The sequence below is a fragment of the Fundulus heteroclitus genome, chromosome 11, assembly GCF_011125445.2.
Source record: "Fundulus heteroclitus isolate FHET01 chromosome 11, MU-UCD_Fhet_4.1, whole genome shotgun sequence".
In the NCBI taxonomy this organism is placed as follows: Eukaryota; Metazoa; Chordata; class Actinopteri; order Cyprinodontiformes; family Fundulidae; genus Fundulus; species Fundulus heteroclitus.
Window position 1 is genome coordinate 29,199,562 of NC_046371.1, and position 17,763 is coordinate 29,217,324.

The window sequence follows — 17,763 nt, forward strand, 5'->3', positions numbered from 1 at the left end:
GACAAAGTCTATTGGCTAGGTGTCGAAACGTTTTCAGAAAAAAACGGAGGAAAAGTCCGGTTGCCTCCTATTTAAACCAATTTGCTGTTGCCATGACCCGGATAACTGAGAATTTGCACAGGCATATAAACACGGCTTTTCTGAAAGGCTCCAGAAGCTGCAACACCACTAAACATGAGGCATCACACCATGTAGACCTAGGAGCTCTCCAAACAATCAAGGACACTGTTGTTCAAAAATACAAGTCTATGTGGGGCTGTAGAAAACATCCAAATTGTTGATGTTCTCCTGGAACATAATCAAAACCCTTCATCTTCAAATGGAAAGCACATGGTACAACAACAAACCTGCCAAGAGAGGACCACCCACCAGAATTCACAGACCAGGCCAGGATGGCATTAATCAGAGAGAAAGCACAGAGACCAAAGGCAACCCTGAAGGAATTGCAGATCTTCACAACAGAGACTGGGGGATCAATAAGCTGCACACTCCATAGTGCCAGGCTTTTTGGAAGAGTGGCCAGAAAAAAAAGCCATTACTTAGTGTTAGAAATAAGAAGGGACGTTTTGAGTTTGCCAAAAGTCATGTGGGCAACTCCCCAACTGTACAGAGGAAGGTGCTCTGATCAGATGAGAATAACAATTTACTTTTTGGCCACCAAGGAAAATGCCATGTCTGGTGCAAACCTAACACATCCCATCACCCCAGGGCAACCACCCCCACAGTGAAACATGGCAGAGGCAGCATCATGCTGTGGGGATGCTTTTCAGCAGCAGAGACTGGGAAACTGGTCTGAGTCGAGGGAAAGATGGATGATGCTAAATAGAGGGATATTCTTGAGCAAAGCCTATCAGTCTTACTGTGATTTAAGACCAGGACATAGGTCCACCTGCCAGCAGGACAATGACTCGATGTATGCTGCTAAAGCAACACTCGAGTGGTTTAAGGTGAAACATTTAAATGTGTTGGGATGGCCTACTCAAAGCCCAGCCCTCAATCCAATAGAGAATCTGTACTTAGATTTGAATATCGCTGTTCACAAGGGAAAACCATCCAACATGAAGGAGCTGGAGCAGTTCGGTTTTGAGGAATGGGATGATTTCTAAGCTGTTGCCTATAGAGTCTGATTTAAAGCCACTTACAGCTGTAATTGTCGCAAAAAGGTGGCTCTGCAAAGTACTGACGTTGAAGGTGGCACAGTTATGCATGGTGAAGTTTTCTGCTATTTTTTCCTATTTGTTGTGAACTTCATAACAAAACAAAGACATATACAAAGTTGTCTCCGTGTTCTGTAAATTAAATGATGCAAACTCTCAAACAATCCTGTTTAATTCCAGGTTGTGAGGCAACAAAACAGGGAAAATGTGAAGCGGGGTGAACAGTTTTGCAGGCTACTGTATATCTGTACTTTTAAGTGTTTCTCTTACAAAAAAAAGAAAGACTTTTTTTTTTTTGCTGCGATAAATATCCCCAAATCATTTTTTTGCATTAAGAATGCTTTCGGGATGCCTTAATGTAATTACTGTCTGCCGGGGAAAGTTGCCAGTTGAGTCTTTGTGTTCACCCATCCTAAACAAAACAAAATTAAAAGCATACAATGTTTAAATGCAAGGCTCCGGCACAAAATAATGAAAGAGCTCTGGGGTTCTTGGATTCACTTTTTATTTTTTTTTAAATGGGAAACAAAGTGAGACAGCAGCAAGGGAGCAGCTCAAACACTAACAACCCACAAGACCTGAGCAGCTCAGTGCTGCACTGCATGGCATTTAGTGTTTTCTGTTATCCACCACACAACTGGTGACAGACACTAAGCCTATTGTTGCACAGACAATTTGCATTGTTATCTATTTCTTTCTTTGGATGTCTGGAGAATACTTGTTGCCAAGATCTTGTCAAAATTACACTGTATTTGACTACCAAATGCATCTACATATTACTGTCTTTCATCCACTTCTCAGCTGCATATTCAGATTCATACAATGTTTATACCCGTTAACGTTTCATTTATTTTGCCATATCACAAATGCAAACTGCAGTGTATGTTCCTGAGATTTTGTGCAATCAACCAGTCCAGCAGCTATCTATTGGGTTAGGCTTTGCGCACATAATAAACACTGAATGATGGTATGCCCAGTTGTCTTAGTAGTTCAAATTGCCTTTAGTTCTAGACCATTCTAACTCAAAGCAATGTTTTGATAAAAAAAAAAAACATTCTGCTGTAATTCTGGCTCTATGTCTATCTATGTTTGTTGTTATCTGGCCAAAAGTTGAACCTTAGCCAAAGTCTCAAGACTTCAGCTTCTAACTGGTTGTCTTTAAATTTTTGGCCTGAATTTAGCACCACCCATCTCCCCATCAACTCTGACCTTGCTCAAGTTAAACGTCACCACAACATGATACTGCCACCGCTATGTTTTACCGTAGGGATCATACGTTTTCAGGGATATGTGAGATGTTATTATTTTCCACACAGCATTTTACATGTAGGTGGAAATGTTCAATTTTGGCAAAATCTGACCAAATCACCTTCTTTCCACATGTTTGCGGTATCTACAATTTGGCTTGTGGAAATCCTTAAACATGAACTTTTATTGCTTACTTTCAACCATGGTTTTCATTGGGTAACTTTGGTATAAAGGCTAGATCTGTGTAGTTCAAGACTAACAGCTTTGGTGTCAACGGATTCCACCACCTGAGTGTGCTGAACTCGTTCGTGCTCTAATTCAGCATGGTCCAAAAAGTAACCCAGTTCTATCGTCTTCTTTTTTTATTTTTTTCCTTTTTCAAATAGTTTATCTCTGTGTTGTGTTGTGGAATGAATAATGGCCAGGAGACAAACAGGAGATGAAAGGCGGTTTATCTGCATGGAGCAGATTATATACTAGTCAGGAAATATGGGCTCATCACAGCAAATATAGCGCCTTGCGAGGAATAGCATTTCACATCAACACCAAGCTAGCGGACATTTTAAATTGTGCATTCAAGTCCATGGGAATGTAATTTATTTCATCAACTGCACAATATGCAAGTCATCAACTTCCTCCTTGATATAAGTACATCTTTCAGTTAGAGAGTGATCATATGCGACACCTAAAACAATAATACACAACATTTTACCACCGTGCTAATATGGTAGCGAAACCCCTGTGCATGTATCTTGGCCAACCATCTATAGGGGGCGCTTTTTCACCTATAATGCATATCCCCTAATTAAAAGTAATGACAAGTTTAATTATAATATTAACTCTGTTACATGAGTTATGGATTTTTGCAGCTCTTACATAGTTACCATGGACCTACAAGCCACTTCTTAAAATAAAGGTCTTCTTGTTACTTGAAGAGGGCAGCAGCTTCTTTGTAGGTTTAGCTGTGCCTTACTATCTCCATTTTCAACAAAAAAAAGACTATAATTACAATAATAACTGAACAGTGGTGTTAGATTTTAGACACTGGATCTTATCTAGGGGACTCTAAGTAAGTTGAGCTGCACACAGTAGTACACCACATTTATTTTGTTTAGTCTTCATTTACATTTACTATTGCAGCCACCATTATCAACCATTTTCCCCTCCTTGCACTTCACAAATATAAAATAGCGTCCGTTAGTACGCTATTTTATTAGTATTGAATGAAATCCCAACAACACACATTGAAGTTTGTGATTGCAGCGTGAACAAATGTGGAAAGGTTCAACGTGTATCAATACTTTTGCAATGCACTGTACGTACATGGAAGAGAATCAACCGAGGCAATACTTTCTCTGTCCTATTTATCTCCACACAGTCCCCTTTTTTCCCTTGCTTTGCACGCCGTTGTTTGTCATTTCTCCTTTTGCCAATGTCTGCCCCTCACTGCATCTCACCTAACCCTATCACCTGTCTGCCAGGCTGCTCCTCATCATCAATTAGTCCCAGCTTTTGTAGAGGGCAGCTCACTGCCAGGCTTTGTTGCCTTTCTGCTTTAGCAGTTTCGAGCCAGTCGTCTTGTTATATATTTGTCTGTGACAGTGCCTGCCCAGCATCTCTTTGGCTGACGCACCTGTTATCTATGTGTCAGCATCTCTCCTGACTACCACTTTTTTTGTGTGTGGCCTGTCTGTAACCTCTTCTTGTGCTGTATTCCTGAAGCCCCCATATTTTTTTATTTTTTTATTTTTTTGTGGGCTGTAAGACTGGAATTATTCCAGCACATTTCAGCCCAAGCTTCCCTGACAGTTACCTGCAAGCCTAAAGTGTGACCTGGACGTACTAAAGGAGCAAGTGGAACTTGGTATTTATGGAAGCTTGTGGGAGGAAAGCAAGATGATGTAAGAGGCGCCAAAAGGCAAACAAGTCTCCTGTGTACATTACTTTAAACCTTCATGTTATGTGCTTTCTTCAGTAGTAGATTCCAAGTACAAAAGAAAAAAAAAAGGACACAGATCTATGAAAGGCTTTCTCCTTAGAATCTACTCCTGCCATCTTCGGGACTGCGTTTGATCTAGCCATGCCCTCAAGGCTGGATCAAAGAGAAGCACATCTACTGTTCGTAACGCAGCATTCCACAATCTATTTCAGTGTGACAAACATCAAATGATCTCAATCCACAATGATGTGTTCCTCTGACCAGGCATTTTAGCTGGTATTTCAAATGTACGGTTATATTCAATTAATTAGAATATGTATTCAAATGAGGCTTGTTTCTCACATTGAAAGTACTTCTTTAAGATAACAGCCTTTAAACAGGTATTAAACATACTTTTCATGAAACCTACATTTCTGTATTAAAAATACTTTTTATGGGTCTGATGTAATATTCTAATCTTAAATGTCAAAGTTTTTACATATTAGTAGACATGTAATTAATATTGCCATATCGATACATAAGTTCACAAAATGAGACAATATATTGAGTTCAGGAGAATAAGACAAGACACGATTTGAATAATACTTTCATGAAAACCCAGGTGCAATTGATAGCCTGCGCTATGATATGGATGTAGCTTAACACACACCTAGACAATCAGCCGTCAGCTGTTATGGCGAAGCCTTCTGTCTTCTTCAGTCTCTGAACAACTTTAGCCTTGCACTCCTCGTAGAGGTAAGGGATCTCTTTTCAAGCAAAAGGCAATTCGGTTCTAAAGGGTTAAGAAGTCTCCTAGAGCCCTGATTTTCCACAACAGAAAATGACCTCATCTCAGTCGCAATAAAAATGCCTATGCCTCTTGTTTTCACTGCAGCTCTAAGACACAAATGTGAAAGCTGCGCTGCAGATGCATTCTTCAGCATTGTCTGTCCTTTCAGTTTTGTCTCACAGGTGCTTGCTGATTTAAGCATGGTTGTGTGTTGTTTTTGACTGTATCTTTGCATTTTGCTAATGTTAGCTACAGTTTATGGTAATGCATTTTTTTTTACATATTGTTTGTATTTTGTATGAGGATCTGTCGACATTTATTGTTTCCTCTGGAAACCAAAAATGATGCCAAAAAAGTGAGCTTAGGCATCATCTATTGCAACTTCATCGGGCGACACTATTTTTACTCCAAGTGGTTAGTGCTTGCGAGATAATAGTCACACGATTGCTGTAAAATGCAACAAATATGCTAACACTAGCTATTTACAGAGGAGTGATTTACATGCACAATAAGAGAGAAATGAGAGCAAGAAAATAAATCATTATCAATTATTTAAACAACAGAAGCCAAATGGAGGAATTTGAGTGTCAGAGTACTGTGCTCCCTTCTTTCTGTGTTACAATCGTTTTGGAGATAGGTTTCTTTGGAAATTATAAGAATGGGATAGCAATAATTTAGATAAAACAAGGGTAGTAATCAGTTACCCTTACAATGCAAGCACAGAGCCTTAGTATGTTGTGCAGGTGATAGCACTCTATCTTGTATCGATTACTTATGCGGCCTTTAAAACTAAGAGCTACCCCTTTTTTATCTCTAACGAGAGATACTCTAAATACATCACTTTAACCTTCTTCAGTAGCACATTTTCAATGAAAATGTTTTAATTTTATCTCTGTTTACACTGCAAAACATTCTGGGGCACAACAATTTATATAATCTATGTAACTAAGCAAAAGATGTGGAAAAATCAGGAGGCAGAAATAAAAATATTTGCATACAAGCTGCATACTTATGGAAGCTTATGCCATGTTTCTTTACTTGATCTGCTAAAAGGAACATATAGAGGTAAAAAGAGGATGAGTATTTGGACTTGGCATGGGAGGTTTGATATGGGTTTATAAGTACTCAGTTCAGCATAATTTAAATAATAAGATACAATTAGCCATATAAATAAATATAATATAAGCCTAGATATTGATTCTTGGAAATTAATGCACTCGGTAATCTAAAATGCATGGTGTGCACACAAGCATTTGAGAACAATGTAAAGATGTCAAATGGCAGCGGCTTTGGAGGCTTAAAGAATACAGAGCTATTTTTTTAGTCTTGTGTAGTGCCAGTGCAATGCACTGAATCACTCTTTGCCACCAGTAAGCAAAATATGCAATACAGGCAGGGTAAATCACTCCAGCATTACCTCACTTTCCTTCCAGCCTCCCCTTTTTCTTGGTAATCAGCTCGGGCAAATATGTGCAGTGCAAAGAACTGTGAGTGAGCGAGTGTCTACATGCATATGTATGTATGTATGTTTCTCATCTCTGAAAAAATACCGGAAGGCAGAGAGGAAACACAGATAGGAAAAGATAGGGCACATAAGTTGGCTGCCCTCTGTGCTTACCTGCGAATATGGGTGACATATTGTCAATGTTTTGCTGGGTTCTGCTGTTCATGAGTGCAAGTTAGAGAGAAAAATGTGTCACATTCTTGTTGAACAAGTGCAAATTTTGTTTCTGGCTTTGTCTGAAACACACCTCTGCTGACTTCAAACAGCTGTATTGAAGTAAATTGGGCTAATCCCAGCTCAAAGGGATGCCTAAAGTTCACAAAGTGTGGGCCCTGCTTAACAAAGAACCAGGTTAATTAAGACTCACACTGACTCATTCTGCCCCGCTCCTAGCTCAAAGAATCCTTTGCACTGGCTTAAGGTAACTGCAAACAGGAATGGAAATGAATGAATAGCCCCGAGGAAGACCACACTTATTCATTGTGGATGAATAAAACATTTTGAATTGTGTGTGTGTGTGTTAGTTTGTGTATATGGAGGCTTCATTGCACATTTTCACAGACAGATGATTGCTGTGCGACACGCAAACCTGAGTGCTTCACACTTTTGTTCAAATGCAGAATTCTCATTAACTGCAGTGTGAAATAAAAGGTGTCAGCTCTCGGACCCAAAAGGGCTAATTATCAGCTCTAATGGCTAGAGTCACTGGTTTCTTGAGCAACCATCATGCAATATCACACATTCAAAGGTGATGAGGGGGTAAACAAGCACAATGCACATTTTCTAAGACCTATTTCCTTGTGCGGATTTGACAGTGCACCATCATTTCAAGGTCTTATCAGTCAGAGTTGCGATGTTACTTGGTTTTGAAACTGCCGTTTCTTCTGAATTCAAACAGACACTAAATACGTTTAATCAAACAAAACAAAAAATACCAACATGGTGCACACCCTGACACATTTTTTAAGGACTTGGTGACATATAAACTTATTTATGAACCTTTTTTGTAAGTCGTATGAAAAGAAAATTATTTAAAAACAATCTATTTTTTCACAACTTAAGTCAAAGTGTAAAAAAAACAAGGGGTTGTGTTTTGTTAAATCTGATATGTGCAGACTAATCCTGCCCATATATTGTGTTTTGCTGCTTGTCTAATCAAGTGGTTTTTGAAAGGCAATAGAATTCTCCATTTGTACAAACAGAACAAAGGTTTTATGAATCTCAAACTCTTAAAACATTTTGTTTAGTGGAAAATCTCTCTTAGAATTTTGACCTAGAGTAGCTCAATTTACTCCTGACTCTTTAAAACAATTTGAAATAGCATTTTCAAGAAATGCCAACACGAATTGTGGAAGTAGATGCCAATAATAGTGTCTATAGGCACTAATGACTAATGGTTAGCATATCCCTGTATTATCACAGTGCTTACAAATTACAAGACTTAGGTAACCAATTGTTGCCAGTCACCCTGATAATGTCATTGTCAGCCAACTCAACTCATGCGCTACTTCCTTTAATACTTCAAAATAAGAGTCTGAAACATTATATTCAGTGTGTTAAGCTTAAAGCATGCCCCCAGGTTTAGTGTCCAAAAAAGCTTAATTTCACATGGTGAAGTCACATAATGACAGCAGCTCGACATATGACAAAATCTTGAAACATACCACCATACATTAAACATAATCATTATTACAGATATCTTATAGTATACCATGTGTTTACTGTTATCAAACTGAAGGAAATAATGCAGTGAAAAAGTTTTTAAATAGTAGTGACACTCGTATTGCACACACTCGTGTGCACAAGTGTGTGCAATATTCTGCACACACTTGTGCAGAATATTGTACTTCCTCATGTTTAACAAGCAACACAAGATATGAAATCTGATATTATCAGGAAATGAGCATAGTACCATCACAGTTGCAAGCCTGCAGTCAGCTGCTTTACAGCCAAATGGCTTTCAATTTGCCAACTTTATTTTGAAACACCAATATCTTCATAAAATAGCACCCCTTTAGTTGCCATTAAATGTTTTATGCAACCAGAAATATTTTTAAACTTTTTTGTACAAGAGGGGAAAACGTAGGAGCCTTCCTTCAGACAGCTGACCAACAGTGGACAGCAACAGGTCGGAGAGGGGGAACATTGCGTAGCCTAATGTCCCATACAGCCAGAGAAACAATTCTGAAGATTTCTCTCAAGTCTCATTAGAAGGACTTTAAATGCCAATGATGGTAAAAAGACAAATTGGAGAAAGTTTAAAGCAGTAACTGCTTAAAAGCTTGGTGTACCTTGACACCGGTAATCGTCTCATGGCTACACACAACACATGGCAACTCAGTGAACTGAAAAGCTAAATGTGGCAGGTTGTTGTTGTTTGTTCATCACAAACATTTCAGAGCCACACACCAAGTTCATCTAATTTTCACATTTTTGATCATTTTCATCAATTCAGAGGTTGTAGACACAACATAGTTTCATACATTCCTGCATTTGTGCAGCTGTCATTTTAAGTAAAAAGGATTACTCCAAATCTGTCCCACATTTGGAACCAGAGTAACATCAATTAACACTTTCCAGTTGCAACTGTCTGGAGCAGCAGCTTGTAAACGTGATATTTTAAGCAACTATCGTTTACCCAATGTTAAGCAAACAGTTTTAAATGATATACTGTGTATGCAAATAAACCATGATCTGGATATAATGCTAGGTAATTTTTCAGTCACAGTAATAAAGGAGTATTTATTACCTTCCTGGGGCAAGTGTGATTAGCTATATAGCAAACAAATTGCTGTGTGTTATGAATCTACCTAATTCAGGATATTTCCCCACATAATTATCCCTTTGAAATCCACATTTTCCTAGAGGTGAATGTCTGCCCAGGCTCAATAACGAATTTGTGACACACACCTGAGAATGGTTCAACTTGCCAAGACCACAAGGAAAATTCCCAGTGTCCCTGCTTTAATTACAATATTACCCAAGCTGGTGCAGGCAAATGTGAAAGTGACAGTAAAGGCCTCTACTAAGATTCAGGAAAGCTGCTGCACCTTATAAATGAGTCTGGTCTTTTTCTTTAATTTTCTAAGTGGTAGTGGGCTTTTCACTTTAGTTTTTTAGTCAAACCAACTGTACTATTTTAAATGGACATTTAGTATTCTTATAACCTTGCATTGGTTTGAAAAAGATCATCTTCCTTTGCCCTTTCACAGGAATTTGTATTAATATTTTTATTATGCTCCATTTGCAAAGCGACTTTAGCTCAGTAGGCAGAAAATGAGCTGTCCATGGTCCTGAATTGCATTGGTTCCAGACATATACAGTGGATGACCATTGATTGCAGCTTTGGTTAAATGTTTTGAAAGCATAGTTGTGTTCCATTTCCTGCTTTCACGGTGTTAGTTTATTTACCTGATAATTTATTTATTGAAATAAATTTTTAGAGAAAATGTTTTACCATATATATTTTACCCTGGATCTATAGGTAAACTATACCCTGCTTTCTCCAGCTCCATTTAGAGGAAGTATATATTTTATAAGTTTTCTCCACTGAGTCTGAGGAGGAGATCATAATGTTTTAAAACTGATGGTGGTAGTACTTCTTAGTGTACAGAAAGAAAACAAAGGGTTGGCTTAACATATACAGCTGGCACAAGCTTTGATAGCACTGTGATCTAATTAGGACATCTTACACATCTGTTGGGGCTTTGACACCCTCAGCAAGCCTTTCTTGGCTATAAAGTATTTAAATATTCAGGCTCAGGCTGTCCTGTGGGCCACCATTCATAGGGGAGAAACAGCTCTTAACATTTGGGAAAATCCTCAGAAAAAAAGAATATGCTTTTGATAAATAAATAAATAAATCATGGTATGTTTTTTTTAGTTATTTGGTATTCATATAACAAGGTAAGCTGGTGGTTTATACTACCATCCATATCAGTCTGCATACAATATGATATATGTGTTTTTACTTAAAAATGTCTCAGTATTGAGTAGGATGTACATTTTTACCATTTTATCTGGTAACTCTTTAGCAGCTTAATAAGGAAAATCCTTAAAATGACTAATATATAGTTATTAATCCCTTTTTTTAATAAACTGTAAATGTTCTATAAATCATTAGGACGGTATGTCAGAGTTATTAGAAAGGACATTATGAATAGTTTCTTGCAGAATGGTGTTGTGATCTTACAGAAATGTGTAGTGTTTAACCAGTGTTGTAAAGGAAAATCAGCATGCTTATGGGTGTTTTTTTCTTCTTTTTTTGAAAGCTTTGAGCTTAAGAATGCTCATTTTAAAGGTGCATAGCCACGTTATTTTACTTTTTTTATTTATTTATATTTCAGTAGCTCATTCTGGTTGCATACAAAGTTATCATGCTAATAGAGCTTTGCTGAACGCACCTTTCCCCGCCCCGCCGTCATTGCAGTTCAGACAAAACACACCAACCCCCATGCAGAGATTATGTGCTTAACAAAAGAGAGACGTCCCCAGGTTTTCATTTGACAAATCAAATCTGGTTACCTTAATGGGGGAAATACACTGGCCGCGTAATAAAAGCGCCGCGGCTTACGGGCAAGTTTTTAAAAGCTCAAATTTACACCAGACGCTGCAAAGTACACAGCCAAACAGGTATGTATATGCATCTGAAATTAGAACTTCAATGTCATTTATGTGTCACATAGCATTATGCTACAGGTGTACATTTAAACATTGAATAAATTTAAATGTTAACCTGAGCGTAGGACACACGTATGCAGCTTTGCTGCGCTTTGCTGCGCTTTGCAACGCGTCCGGTGTGTTTCCTCCTTAAGACCGCTGTCTCCTGAGAGGTAGCACTATCCGTCTCTGCCGGGAGGACAGAGTAGTTGGACTACACTGCCCTGTTTCTAACATAAGGCCAAAATAAACTGAACTTTTATATTGAATAAACTTATTTGGTTTATTGTTGCTAGCACGTACTCCGGTTACGGAGTCAGGCAGTCTTATAGACAGCCCAGGGAGCAAATCAAGCAGTGACACAGTGTACTGTAATGCTCCCACTCTTCATTGAGCGGACCAGCTGTGTTGCCAAACAAAGTCGTATTTACACATTCTAACAGATTTTTGAGCGCATTGTACCACAGAAAATCAGTAAGCAACTGTAATCATATACAAGGTGCACCAGATTATAAGGCGCAACATCAATTTTTGAGAAAATTTAAGGATTTTAAGTGTGCCGTATCGTCCAGAAAATACAATATTACTTTGGCGTTTTACATTTTGTTTCTGCTCAATTTGCAAGTAAATAAAGCCTTTCGTGTTTATTTATTTTTTTATTAACAGAGGAAGTACATCACTGCACATGTGCAATCGGGGAAAAAAAAACAATGAAGCAGGTTATTAGCATTTCCCAGTGAAACAACAAAGAATGTTCCAAGATCCAGTGAAAAAATTTTTTAAATCATAATAATATATGATTCCAAGAGGAAAAAGACTGGAATATTGGTGTTTACTGAACCAGACGATGATGCCGCCATTCGACAGTGACAGAAATGCAAAACAAAACAAAACTGTTTGGGGGGTAACTAATTATTTACAACACTGTACGTACAAGGGCAAGTTATAAAGTGCCATATTTTCTGTTATGGCAACACTAAGAAACTTAACACCCAATAAAGTAAGCAGTGGCACTCATCTGACCAGCCCATTTTTTTTCTGTGGTTTCCTCTTGTTCTCAAATGAGATTAATATGTTTGTCATTTTAAAGATTTTTAACATCATAACAGTAATAATAAGAAAACATGAATATGACAACATGAATGGTAAACCTATCTAAACAATTAAGCTAGAATATTGTAACTATACAGGATAACAAATACTTCAAAAGCATTGTGATATTGTAAAGTGGTGCCTCCTATACATTTTGTAATTTTTTGTCATTTGTTTGATTTCCTCATTTATGACTCTAGAACTCCAATAAATCATCAGTCAAAGCTCTTTTATACCAGCTCTATAAAGCATCATTGTCCAATCATCTATTAATAAAGACAACACATATAAATTTACACACATATGTCCATGTCACAACTTTTATCAACCTGATAGTATAATACAGATGCATCAGTTAAACTGTACTTCGAGTCTTAGAGAAGAAAGGAAAAGATTTCATGCTTCAAACGGTGATAGAGCTAATAAACTTTAACTTGAATCCTTTAGCTTGTTCTTAATCTGCAAGCAAACAAGCAGTAATTTTTAGACATAATGTCAAGGAATGAACTCCACCCCAAACCCAGATGTCTGATCACATTTCAAATGAAAAGCCATTGTTGAGAGCAGCGCAGTTAATTAACGCAAGGGCACGACTCTACATCTGTCACATCTCTTGGCAGCGACTTTAATTATATATTTTGGTCAATCTGTTTATCCTGATGTGAGAGGGTATGCCATACACGAGACAGCATCTGCTGAGGTATGTCACATGAGCTCCAGCATCTGCCCATGTTTTCTTTTTGGGGGGGGGGTTGCGCTTGCTGTCAATCACTCGAGCTATTCGTCATCCGTGTTTGTGTTTACAAAGTTGAAAAACTTCATTGGCAGCACTGTCAAGAGCTGAGAGCTTACAGCTGTGCTGCAGTTACAATTAGAGCTATTCCAGCTAAGCAGTGAGCCGACACACAAGCCATTGAGATTGGCACTACACACAAAAAACCCAGACACACCCTGTGGCTTGCAGTCATTTTGGTCTCTTATGCTGTCCGTCAAGCAGACAGTGGTGACTCTTCTCCAAACTGACTCCACCCACCAAAAGGCTTGTGATCACCTAAGCTGTCAGCTAGCATCTGCTGAAACCACCACCCAGTCAACTGTGAGGCTGGCACTGAAGATGTCTTCATAGAAGATGTGTCACCTACACATGTTCAGAACTCAGTGCCATGTTTTCTCCTTCTATTTTTGCTAATTCTTTTCTTTTTTTTTTTCATTTGGCAAATTTTATCTCCAAAGCCTCAGAGAGTGTCAAACTGTTTTGTACCTGTGACACTGCGACGTGGGAAGCTTCTTGAAAGCTTGTGTCATCTCATGTTGGGTGAAAATAAATCACTGTCAAATATTTTCAAATAATGGCCATCCTTTAGAAAAAAACACATTGTGGCAACATGAAAACAGCACTGTTAGATCTGGTTGTGTGATTCTTAAATGTATCGCTTGGTGTAGTTCAGAGATGTCAGTCATGTTAGGTAGCTAATTATACTCTGTCTGGAATGGTGGTTGTTTATGCAAAAAGCCCTATGATATGATGTATTTTCAGGCAAGGTATATTTGAAGTTATGTGATTAAGATTTCATATATTATTTTTATCGTCCTTAAGTAAGGTTTAGTGCTCTAAAAACTGTAAATAACGCGATGTGTTTCAAAAGCTCAAATATGGTATGTTAAATGGGAGGGATCAAGACATCTGGACATTTTGCTGCACATTATGCTATTCAAGGATAATAGTTGTCTGCCTAATCCCCTCACATATATACACGCGTGTACTTGTCTAGTCCAACACACACATTCAGACAGTTGCAAATGACACAGAAACCTAAAGACACACTAGCTTTCTATCCCTAGGCTCCACTTTTTTTCCCTGTTTTTAATCCCCTCTGAGTCTATTAATATTTTCAGTTTCCATGGCAATTTGAGCCTTGCCAAATGTTGTCGAGATAAGAGGAGATAAGAGCATAAGGAGCAGGGAGATAAGAGCAAGTGACCTGTAGAGATTCAGAGCACTGGAGGTCGGGTGCGAGAGCGGAAGTAAGTAACAGAAAAAATGGACCTCGCCTGCTCGACTCTGCCGCCAGTCTGATGGAAAAACTACATATGACAGGCCATTGCAGTCCTCTGGAGGTACAGTAAATGAACAAATAGTCTATTTTCACTTTTGAACCCTCAAGGGGAAGTTACATGTGAGCAAGGCAGCATGTCCCTCATATCAAATGAACATTTTTTTCACCATATCTATTCAGGCATAACATTGTGCCGGTATGGGCAGTGTGAATTGCTATGCAACTTTGTACACAAAAACTGCAATGCACTATGTATTCTTACAGAACCAGCATTGGCTACTAAAGCAATTTAAGATACAGCAGCAGGTCTGTATGATCAGACCATACAGGCCAAGTTTTGGTCTACATCTACATAAATGAGCCTTAGGGGCTCATGGCCTATCCCAGGTACACCAACGTTCTTGTCAACCTGGCTTATAACCTTATTCTTGTCCATATTCCTGATCATAACACATTGTATTCAGGAAACAATGTTAAGCTGCTACCTATATCCAATCATCTAATATGTACAATAATTAAGAGACAACCATTAAATCCATCTGTGGACATATTAATATGACGATGAAGCACAATCTCATTGCACATATCCCCATGTCTTAGGTCAGTTAAAATAGGTTTCCTTTATCTATTTGATACTTCAATAGTAATTAGCTCTTTCATCAATTTACAATGTTAAACAGTCCTCAAGTGAATGATAATAATTCATATAATAATAATCCAGAATAAAAAGGAATTGACAGTAACAAATGTGCAAGAAATGTTAGAATTTTACCAGTTTTATAGTCCAGATCGGTGATGCTGATATATGTGATAAAAATCAGTAATATTTGTTCATGGTACTTTCCTATAAGTAAATCATAGAACATGACATGGGCTGACTCCAGAATTTGGATTTGTAGGTGTATTTACTTAATCCTTATCAATTCCCTACAACCATTCAACACGCAAACCGTATACTCCTCCAATGAACAACCAGTAATTCTGGCTTACCTGTTTGTTGTTATATTTTGGTTGGCTGGTCTTGTAGCTGTAATCTGAGTACTGGTCTGAGCCGGTAGAGTTGTCATCTCCTCCCGTTCCAACAAAGGTGTTGGCTGCAGGCAGGTCCTGCACGGCCTGGTGCTTCTGTGAAGCCGAGGGGGATTGGGCTTGCAGCTGGATAGAGGGTAATGGAGAGTTGGAGCGGTAATGCCTGCCAATGTCGGGGCTTCCCGGTGAATATGTTAAGGGCAGGTGTATTCGGGGGCTATCGTTGACTCCATCAAGGTTAAATTTCAGACTCTTTTGAAGGCTGACTTCCTCATTTTCCCCAAGCGGCTTTGGGGACTTTTGAGGCTTGCCTTTTCTTCCTCGTTTGCATTTGGCATTCTTTGGTGCCTGCTTGGGGGCATAGAGGTCCTTTGTTTCTTTTTTACCTGGCTGGTAACCACTCTTTGTTTCTCTTTGGATGCGGTGGCGAATAAATACCACCACCAAGATCAACATTACAACTCCTGCCACACCTGCAAGGCTTCCAAACAAAATGTTACTGCGATGTGCAGCAAACCCATTGTCAGGATCACCGGCGATGTCCCTGTCTAGTGGAGTGTAAAGACTGTGTCCAACTAAGGCTTCCACTAAGCTGACATTTGAAATTGTTTCATTGACATAGATGTGAACCAGGGCTGTGGCATGGCGTGGAGGCTTTCCTCTGTCACTCACTCGCACCACCAGACGATGCAGTCCCCCATGTTTGCGGGTCATCTCCTTTGCTAGAGTGATCTCTCCGGTTGTGGGAGAGATGCGGAATAATTGGTAAGGGTTTCCTCCAGCAATATGGTAAACTAGCTCTGCATTTGGCCCACTGTCAAGGTCTTCAGCCTCCACTACATCAACATGGCTGTCTGGGGATGCTAGAGGTGATAACCGCCTGAAGGACGAATTAGAGGGCTTCGTGATTACAGGGTCATTATCATTTTCATCCAGTACATTGATGGTGACACCAACATAGGAGGACTTAGGCGGTTCTCCACCATCCACTGCCTTTAAACGGAAAGTATAGCTACTTTCTTTTTCTCTGTCGAATGAGATGCTTGAGAGGATAGTACCTGTTCCATTCTGAACTACAAACTTCCCTCCATCAGGTTCTACAGAGAGGTGAACTCGAGCATTCTCGCCTTTGTCCATATCTTGAACTGTCACCATGCCAACAGGACTTAGGGGAGGCATGTTTTCCAGTACTGAAAAGCTGTAGCCACTAAGCATGAACTTTGGCTCATTGTCATTGCGGTCAAGGACTTTTACTACGACCGTTGCTGTTCCTTTATGGACTGGTGAACCTTTATCTGCTGCTGTGACCCGGAATTCATACCGCTCTTTATGTTCACGATCCAGCGGGCTTCGAGCTCTTACTTCACCTGAGTTGGGGTCAATTTCAAACAAACCTTTGATGGTTGAATCTGCCACAATATTATACAGGAGTTGGGCATTAGTGCCACTGTCAGCGTCTGTAGCAGTGACGTCCAGAATCCTCTCTCCTGGTTGGTTTTCTTCAGCAAAGTCAACCTCAAACAATGTTGGGGAGAATATTGGAGAGTTGTCATTCACATCAGTCACCTGTACTTTAAGGGAATTTGTACTGGACAGTGCTGGGTTTCCAGAATCCACTGCGACAATTTCTACTCTGTACTCCCTGACTCTCTCAAAGTCAAGTGGTGTAGTTGTCTGAAGAAAATATTTTCTCTTGTTGTCAGTGGGAGAGTCACTGGCAGGACGTAGCTGAAAGGGCACATCGCCAGCTACCACGCAAGTAACCACAGCGTTCTCGCCTTCGTCTTTGTCAGATACTTGCACCAAAGCAACAGCTGTCCCCACTGGCATGTCCTCTGAAATATTAGCAACTCCTTCACTGTGAGTCACAAGACCAATTCCACGAATCTCCACTGCAGGAGCATTGTCATTTTGATCAGTCACCTCAATAGTTACAAATGTCTTAGAGCTCTTAGGTTGAGGACCCTTATCCCTTGCCACTACATAGAAGGACAGGCTGCTGATTTCCTCTCTGTCCAGTGGTCCCTTGACATAGATTATGCCAGTAGACCGATCAATTCGTAGGAGTTTTGGAACTGGGTCGACTGCTTGGTGAATGGTGTACTCAATTTCTCCATTAGGGCCCATGTCAGAGTCATTTGCTTTGACCTATAATCAGAACAGAAAATGTGGTTAAAGGCAGGAATAACATGTAACAAAGTGGGGACAGATATGTTGTAGGATTTCTTCCCCCTCTAAAAATGTGTGATTAAACATTGAATAAAAAGATCAAGGTGAGAATGACAACTTCAAAGTACAGCATGCACACC

At 39.3% G+C, this 17,763-nt stretch overlaps 1 protein-coding gene across 1 annotated transcript in view; it reads right to left on the reverse strand.

The window, feature by feature from the left end:
• The window catches only part of pcdh1a (protocadherin 1a), a 143,370-nt gene that overhangs the window by 111,959 nt on the left and 13,648 nt on the right, over window positions 1–17,763 (reverse strand). The window contains exon 3 of the mRNA XM_012864738.3: window positions 15,416–17,602. Coding sequence (XP_012720192.1) covers window positions 15,416–17,602 — 2,187 coding nt within the window. The remainder of the gene's footprint in view (window positions 1–15,415; window positions 17,603–17,763) is intronic.